The sequence below is a fragment of the Coenobita brevimanus genome, chromosome 11 (genome assembly GCF_032717465.1).
Source record: "Coenobita brevimanus isolate Jiangsu-jjx chromosome 11, ASM3271746v2, whole genome shotgun sequence".
NCBI lineage: Eukaryota > Metazoa > Arthropoda > Malacostraca > Decapoda > Coenobitidae > Coenobita > Coenobita brevimanus.
The window spans coordinates 10,569,901-10,579,427 of NC_136964.1; the positions used below are offsets into that span (position 1 = coordinate 10,569,901).

The following is a 9,527-nucleotide window of genomic DNA, read 5'->3' on the forward strand; positions in this document are numbered from 1 at the left end:
ATTAATGTATCTGGGTACAGACAGATACACAGATGGATACATTTTCTCTTAAATACAGTGAATTTAACAGCAAAACAATTTGTAAAAAAAAGAAAAAAAAAGAAAAGAAAAAAAAGAAGGAACTGAAAAAGGTCACTAATGATGAGAAATTACATAAACAATATCAATACAATTCAACTAACCTTGGGACTAAGGTTTCCAAGGTAGAGATTGGTTGTAGTTGGGTCACCAGGATCAAAGCTGCCAATCTTAGGGTCATCTGTAACAAAGACCATTAATCTTTTATCACCTGCCATATTATTACACTATTTAATGAAACAAACAATGGCTGGTTGAATGGAAGAGAATGTACATGAGCAAGAAGGATGCAGAAGAGGGGTTAAAGAGAGAGAATGAGCAAGAAGGAAGAAGCACAATGGTGGCAGAGTGTGAGAGAGAAGGTAGTGGTAGAGAGGTTTGGGAGAGAATGAAAGGTAGAAGCAAAATGGTGAGTGAGAGAGAAGGTAGTGGCAGATAAGTTAGAGAGAATGAGAGAGAAGGTGAAAGCAAAATGGTGACTGGGAGTGAGAAGGATTACACAGCAAAAAGGGTGACAGACAAATACACACTTACCCCACACACAGCACTTTTGGTATTCAAAAACAATGTACTCAATCCTCACATTCACATCACTCCTCACACCATATTCCACATTGTTTATGCAGTCTGCCAGCATTAGAAAGCTATAACATACACGGAAATACTGAGATGCAATATACAACATAAACTGCTACGGAAGAGGTGCACGAAAGCCTCTTCAGCTTAGAAGAATGTGGCCCTAACTTGGAGTCTCTTAACCTAAGAACAATTTTTAAAGAAATCTTGCACACAAACAGACATGGATGAATGTACACCCTCCATCATATTTCACTGGTGGAGGTAATTAATACAGAGGGAAGGACTGGGACTTAATATCAGGAAGAAGCTAAACATGCCAGTTACACTCAGTCTCCTAGAGGTTGCTGCTACCCCTTCAGCCTTGGTACGGTGTGTCTTATATTTCATTCTGGTTCATGACAAATGCTTTCATTCAAGATTAAAAAGTTATCTCTGTCATGGAGGTTTAAATATACGCGATTTCGCACCTAACACGGCACGGTAGGAACGAAACCCACGATCATGTAAGGAGGGAAGAGAGAACCCTAAGTGATATTTACATTCACCTGGAACTACCTAATTTATAATGTATTGTCTAGATTTCCTGCCAATCATATCAGTGCTAGACAAAGCTGTTTCAAGATGTAACATTGGTAGCTCTGATTATATATCTCCTAAGTAGGCCTCTAATCTATTTTCGTAATAAATATACCTGTAAGGAGGGAAGGGAGAACCCTAAATGATATTTACATTCACCTGGAACTACCAAATTTATAATGTATTGTCTAGATTTCCTGCCAATCATATCAGTGCTAGACTTAGCTGTTTCAAGAAGTAATATTGGTAACTCTGAATAACCCCTAAAGCAGGCCTCTAGGCTAGCTGGTCTGGCAACTGCGTTATCAGTGTGGTCTCATCTACCGAAGTGAGAGGACGTATGTTTCATCTTGCTGACTTCAAGGCCTTTTTTTCACCCCCATGCAAATGGCTCTGTGACCTTTACCCCCTACTAAACCTCGTGTGGAAAGAGGTAAAGGGCTGACAATTGATAAAAGAGTGACTACGATCTTTCTATTGAGTAAAACAGTGCAAGTGGAATTGTAAATAATGTGTAAATAATGTGTAAACAGCAAGTGAAAGTAATGAATGTAAATATACGTGAACAATGGAAAATAGTTTTATAAGTTATTTCAAGTGACAGTGCATAACACAGTGTAAATAAAATAGAAATGTAAATAACGTAAATAAAATAGAGAACGTAAATAGAAATGTAAATGAGTAGTATTATAAGAATACGAGTATATACCCTAGGAGTAATGAAAGTGAAAGTTTCACTCTAGCATGTCTGAATGCTATGAGTTATGAGAGTGAAGATGAAAGTGACATTCACTCTCAATGCCAGTATACAGGACGAAAGTGAATGCTACGTATTTTACTGAAAGAAATTGAATCCCTACAGTGACAATAAACTAATACTACAGAAGGAAACTTATGGATAAAGACTGTAGATATATATAAGTGTTATATAGTAATAGAAATATAAAGTGTGAGGGGTTTTATGAATAATAAATGACAGACTACCATGAGCGAACTAGTGCCAGTGCGACGATCAGACGCTAGCTACGTAATTTCCATTGCTTTCACAGTGTTTTTTGAGTATGGATCCCAAACTACTTGAAAATTGTAGAATAGTGTTTATAGTGTTTGTATCTGGCTGTGGTAATCATATTACGGGTTGTTGGGAAGTGTAAAGTGGAGACTTTGTTACCCTACTTCAGAGGTCTCCACAAGTCCTACGGTGATGACTTGACGAAGGCTCAACAATCATTCCAGGAGAAAGCTGAAGGTATGTGCCATAAGCATATGTAATTTTATTATTCTAGGACTAATAACTGATTTTTGGCAAATATTTTTTGAGAGTCTGTCGGAGCCCAAATAACCCCGCGGCACACGCAAGTAATTGGTAAACAAGCCCGCGGTGTAGGGGTTAATGGCTCTGATAGCCTGACTAGAATGGGACTGGGAAGAAAGTTGCAGAAAGGGTGGAACTGGAGTGTTACTGTTTAAGGATCTTCATAATATCAGGATGACTGGAAGATGATCAACTGATAAAACCAAGAATATGAGGAACTAGTGAGGTAGGATCCAAGAGAGAGAGAGGGGAAGAACTGAAAGCAGGGAAAGCATCAGTATCCCAGTGACACATGTCATAACTGTGGAGGTGATTCATTTGTTGACTACCCTTACAGAATTAAGATGTCTAGTTATGGATGGACAAACTGATATTACTAATTATACCTTAATATTATGTCTTTCTTTCTTTCCTCTTCCTTCTGCTTGTGGGTGACTCTACACTGAGTGACAAGCCAAATGGTTTCCTGTACACCAGGAAACTATTGACTACGCTGGGTGGTAACCATATAACCAAATTTTGGCTCCTGGTGGTTTAGTGGGTAATAAAGGTGCTCCAATCGGATTGAGCCGGTGAAGGTTTATAGCCAAGGGATGGCTGGGGTTTATTGCTCACTTCATGTCACTCAGGGATGAGTGAGGCTGGTCACTCTCATCTTAAATGCCAGGACCAGCTTTCCTAGCCCCAGGCTCCTACGCTCCTCATGGGGCAACGTAGGATTAGATGATGGATGGATAGATGAATATTCCTTAGGTTATTTTTGTTTGTAGTCACTTCAACATAATTTACTTAAATAACATGCACATGAATGCTGTGATGTAATATGAATAGACTGGTCCATATATACACTCACTCCTCTACCACTCCATCAGGCAAAACTTGTATGTTGCAGGGATGGTTCAGTCAGCAGTATCAATGTCCAACCTGCATCATTTATTAATTTCCTGTTACTGCCACATTCACACCCATACCAACAGACTGGGTCATCCCCACAACACACAAAATGTAACATGAGTTTCTAGGGAAGTGTTATTTATGAACCACTCTGTATAATCACTAACATACATACTGTACAGCTGTTACAGAATCTCCAAATCTACATACAGTACAAGTATATATATATATATATATATATATATATATATATATATATATATATATTATATACATATATATGTAATATTCTGGTATATATATATATATATATATACCAGAATATTACATATATATATATATATATATATATATACAGAATATTACATATATATATATATATATATATATATATATATATATATATATATATACAGTATGTAAGCAAACTAATCTAAGGTTTAATAACAAAAATAACAGATACATGAAGTTGTTTGTTCTAAAAAGAGCAATTTTTAGACAAACACACTTACCCATACCAAGAAATCCAGGAATTTTTGGCTCGGGGGCTTCAAAACGGCTGCTCTTCCCTGATTCACGCGTCTGGTACATGTTCTTAATGCGATGGCGTTCAGCTCGTTCTTCTTGAATCCTACCAAGAAGAGGCACACATAATAAAAGAGCCTACAGAGTTAATGACGGTGATTTAAAATACAATTAAGTACAGGTAAATACAGAAAGATTTAATGGAAGCTGATTACAATAAAAATGAGACTAACAAGATGAGTGTATGAGAGTGAGGTGGACGGGGAAGGAGGAGGGAGACCAAAGTATACAATAGATCATTAGTTTACCTAGTGCCACATGCCTTAATCCCAAGAAGGGTGGCCACAAACTAATACCATAACCTCCATGTCATCGTCCTCTGCCATTTGGCTGCCCTCCCTCCAACTCATGCATCCCTCTATCTCTCCACTCCATCCCTCCACCTCATCCTTGGTCTCCCCATCCACCTCACTCACACATTCTCCTAGCCGGTCTCTCATTCACCATTACCAGATATTAAGAAAAACAAATTATAATCAGTTTAAAATTAATGAGAAAACTCTGATATGGAGGATGTAACAAAACACACACACACACACACACACACACACACACACACACACACACACACACACACACACACTTACATTTTCAGTTCTTCCTTGAACAGCTCTAAATTACTCTTCTTCTTCTTCTCCTTTTCCTTTTTCTTGCCAGGCTTCTCCGGCTTGTCTTTCTCAACCCTGTTTCCAGCATACTGGGCAGCTTTTTCTGCACTGGAGAACTTTTCTGCTAATTCTGCAAGCTTTGATGTTGGTTTGTACAGCTTACCCTTCTCTTTTGTGTCCTCCTCTGTGGAAAGAGTGGCAGGATTATATAAATTCTACTTAAGACTGTACTATGGACATACTCTGGACTGGTTAAGGATTTTCAGTTAAAAAAAAAAAAAAGTACAAAGGACATGAAGATCACAAGTGGCACAGGGGAGAAATACGGGTGACGCAATACATGTATTAATAGGAAACAGAGGTCTAGGCATGGAAGTTGCAAGAGGACAGTGTGCCACCAAACTAGGTGCCCATGTTAACTTAGAACTGTATGAGATTTAAAATACACAAGTGAAAAGAGTTAAAGCAGTGGAAACTGGGTTCTTGAGGAAAGCATGAAATGCATTTGAGCAGGGATATTGGATTTAACCTATGAAATCTGGTGATTTCCCTTAATTAACTGTGCTGCAGCAGCTGTGAAAAAAGTATTTATATTTTGGAACACAAGTCTGACTTGCAATCACAACTAAGTGTAGCTACACATAATTATTACATAAAACACTTACTCCTAGATCCAGCATCAAAGGTCCCAGCTTTGACCCACACCTTTCCCTTCTGTACTGGTGTTTCTTCAAACGTGGCCACAAATTCCTCATACACCTGCAATAACATACAGACACGAGCTTTATATATAGGCTAATTAACCAGTAGAGCCTGTATACCGGTGTATTATTAATACACACAAGCTTAACTGATGACTGACCCACTGAGCCAGAATATGTTACAGCAAAGGTGCAATAATAGTGGGGGAAGTAATGACCTTTTACTAACACAAGCACTTAATTCTTCCCTTTATTATATACTAATATGATATGAACCTAACCCTCTGTTATCCATGTAAATATCTGTCTCTGTTTAGCATGAATTTAATTTATCTCAAGGTTCCACATATTCTATCTTGTGTTATACAGAGACTATACCATTCTTTATCGTGTACCTGAGCAGCTGCCTCCTCCTCCTGCCTCTTCTTCTCCTCCTCCTTCTTGGATTTGGTTCGTGACGTCATTGTGGTATTGGAGTTAATGCTTCACCATCAACCTCCTCCCTCTTTCTTCACCCCTATAATGCCCGTATCAAAACCTGAAAATAAAGAATTTAAACGTCAGTCTTCAGCATAAAACATGGCATACACCCGTCTTTGATACTGCTGGGGACTATTAACAATACCAAGACCACTCCTGAAGCACTATTCTATCCATCTATAGGCAGACGTCACAGTTCCTTGTGGGAGGGCTGTTTGACTTCTGAGCTGATTATTTTACAGGGAGGCACACTAACCCTCCACCAACCCACTTGTTGACACGTAGGGAACACGTATCGGTTGGTTATATGGTTACCACCCAGCGTTGTAAATGGTTTCCCGGCTGACAAGAAACCATTAGCCACCTAAAATGGAAAAAAGAGCAATAAAAAGTGACACGAAGTGGGAAAATAGGAGGGAAGGCACAGAAAAAGAATGGTAAAGGAGAAGGAAGAAGTAGGCAGCACTACATTAAGAGAGTGGATGATGGTCGCCACCACCCACCACTTATAAAAGAAATCAAAACCACCAAAACACGGAATGCACTCAAAAAAGGAATGTGGGACTCTGGTAAAAAAAAAAAAAAAGAAAGAAAACTGCAATATAAGATGGTATCACATCTCTCTGAAGATTACATGGTTAGGTTGGGGTTAGGCAAGTCTGGCTTAGACTGTTAGGTTATGTTAAAGTTATGTACTTAGATTTAATTAGGTTAGGGAACACTTAATAATTAAATTAGTTTATATTACGAAAAATCTAGTTAGGTAAAGCTAGGTTATGCCACACATGACTGGCCACAATATTAATAAATCTGAGTAGATTTCATTAAGTCTCAGCCATTATGCTTGAGAAACAAACACATCAGGAAAGCAAAAACATGGCTATCAACAAAAGAAAAGCAGTATCAACAGAGAACAATCATTTAACATAAAAATTATTGGAAACTGAGAAAAAGAGCCCGGAGGAATAGGATGTAAATTGGTGAGGTACTTCTGTTGCTAAAATTAAAGCACAGATGTCTACCCAAATCAGAGAAAACAAAAACAAAGAAAAGCCTACCACTCCTCTGAGACTGGGATTTATCTTACTGTAATATGGTCAGATTTAAACCAAAGACTCCGGAGAAATAAGTTCCTAAATACAAGCAAGAAGAATGTTAAACTGAACAGACACATACCCCACTGACATAACAGGAACCTGCCTTTAAGAAACAGCTTTTAACAAATTACTAAGTTTAATCACCTCCCTGGCCTAGTTTCCTTTTCCGCTTTCAATACCAAATGCAAAACATCTTACTTTATCTAATACGGTACTTGCTTACTTGGAGAATGGTTTGGGTGTGCAAAAAATTCTTCAGAATTGACTTACAATCAGTTAACTCTGGCTAAACAAAGTCATATATACTCAAAAATTCTCACCATTTTTCACGGTTCATACATCATCCTACCAAAAACATATAAAACACAACAAACAGTTCAAACAAGCACGAAATAAGTTCAAGGGATCACTGTAAAATCAATGACTAAGTTACATTATTTCATACCCCGACTTTTTCCCCTTCCGCCATGGGTATATTTCAATTCATTTACCGAATAAAAGCATATTATCCAACTCACCTTCAACACAAAGCACAAAAACAACACAAGATGCAACGCAACGCAACACGGGAACCGGGTAATAAATTGTTTACAAGGCGGCACAACAGCAGCATCACGACGCCATGTTGCCCGGTCACGTGACTTCAAAAACTGAGATTCAAAATGCGCATCCCGGCAAAAATTTTGATACATGGAAAAATACCTCGAGAACAACACTGACTAAAGTTACTTAATTTTGAAATCCATTATATGGTAAATACTTCAGAGCAGCACTGGGTAATCATAATACTGAAAGACAATATAACGAAAATACCGCGAAATTTAATTAATTTCAATGTCGTCTTCACTAATCGGTGCTCGCTAAAACGGGCATCAGCAGTATAGCGTTTCTTTAACTTGGCCCTCATTATTATTGAACATGACAGCTATGATGCTTGTCACGAAGAAATACTATGACATTAGAGCTTCTGTCACTATCTATCTATCTATCTATCTATTGCCAGATGCCTCAATCCCGTTCGGGGTGGCCACAAACAAATCGCCTCCAAGTCGCCCTGTCCTCCGCCATTTCACTGCCCTGCTCCCAACTCACACCCCCCTCTCTCATATACCTCTCCACCCCATCCCTCCATCTCATCCTCGGCCTCCCCCTCCTTCTCCCCCTCTCCACCTCACTCACATACAATCTCTTCGTCAGTCTTCCACCCTCCATCCTCTCCACATGGCCAAACCACCTCAGTGTATTCCTCCTAACGCTTCCTATCACATCCACATCCACATCACAATGCTCCTTTATATCTTCATTTGTCAGCCTGTCTCTCCATGTGACTCCACAGGCACCTCTTAAATAACCAATTTCAACTGCTCTCACTCTTGACTTCTGTCCTTCCAACAACATCCAAGCTTCACTTCCATACGTTAGAGTTGGTATCACAATACTGTCATGTAATAACTTTTTCACTTCCATGCTCACTTCCCTGTTTCTTATCACTGTTTTCAAGGAACCAGCAACCTTTCTTCCCTGCTGTACCCTTTCAAGCACTTCACCCTCCAAACCTCCATCCTTACTCATCACACTACCCAAGTACTTAAACGTACTCACATTTTCCAATTTCTCACCATCCAACCTCGCTGTACATTCACTGACTTCACCTCTCTCAAAGACCATCACTGTACTCTTCCCTACATTCACCTTTAGATTCCATTTCTTACACACTCTCCCAAACTCATCCACCAAGCCTTGCAGCTCTCCTTCACCTTCACTCAACAACACAGTATCATCTACAAACAACAGGACAGGGAGTTTCCAAGCACTATCCTCTCTCACCAGGGCCACTCCAACATCCACTACCCTACCTTGTACCTCTTTTATTACCCCATCCAAGTACAGATTGAACAACCATGGAGACATGACACATCCCTGTTTCAACCCAACCTTCAAAGAGAAAAATTCACTCAGTTCACCGTCCACACGCACTGGAGCTTAAGCACCATCATACATACTCTTCACAGCATTCAACAACTTCCCATCTACTCCATATATTCTTAATACTTTCCACAATCCTTGTCTATCCACCCTGTCATATGCTTTCTCCAAATCCATGAAAGTCACATACAACTTCTTTCCCTTCTCTAGAAACTTTTCCACTAAAGATCTAAGAATGAATATCTGATCTACACAACCTCTTCCCTTCCTAAACCCTCTCTGTTCTTCTCCAACTAATTCCTCTGTACTTTCTCTAACTCTGTCAGTAAGTATCCTACCATACACTTTTCCTATTATACTAAGAAGACAAATGCCCCTATGATTAACACGCACTCCTTTTTCCCCTTTTCCTTTGTACAAGGAAATAATTATACCTGACTTCCAATCCTCTGGGACTCTACCTTCCTCCCAAGCCAATCTGCACATCTTCCACACCCATTCTACTACTATCACTCCCCCAGGCTTCAGCATTTCACCACACACTCCATCAATTCCTGGGGCTTTCCCCAATTTAACTTTCCTCATTGCTTCCACAACTTCTATCCTACTGATTTCTTCCTGTCTTCTCACCTCCCTCCTTCTCCCAGCCATTTATACTTGCATTACTTCCATCCTCTATGTCCAACAA

General features: G+C 39.2%; 1 protein-coding gene across 1 annotated transcript in view; it reads right to left on the bottom strand.

Annotated features, from left to right (window-relative positions):
- Window positions 1-7,525, bottom strand: part of LOC145411319 (U2 snRNP-associated SURP motif-containing protein) — a 29,445-nt gene extending 21,920 nt beyond the window's left edge. The window contains exons 1-6 of the mRNA XM_080281348.1: window positions 7,432-7,525; window positions 5,732-5,874; window positions 5,301-5,394; window positions 4,615-4,819; window positions 3,961-4,073; window positions 183-259 (exon numbers count right to left, since the gene is read on the bottom strand). Coding sequence (XP_080137474.1) covers window positions 183-259; window positions 3,961-4,073; window positions 4,615-4,819; window positions 5,301-5,394; window positions 5,732-5,800 — 558 coding nt within the window. The 5' untranslated portion in view covers window positions 5,801-5,874; window positions 7,432-7,525. The remainder of the gene's footprint in view (window positions 1-182; window positions 260-3,960; window positions 4,074-4,614; window positions 4,820-5,300; window positions 5,395-5,731; window positions 5,875-7,431) is intronic.
- Window positions 7,526-9,527: the final 2,002 nt, after the last annotated feature.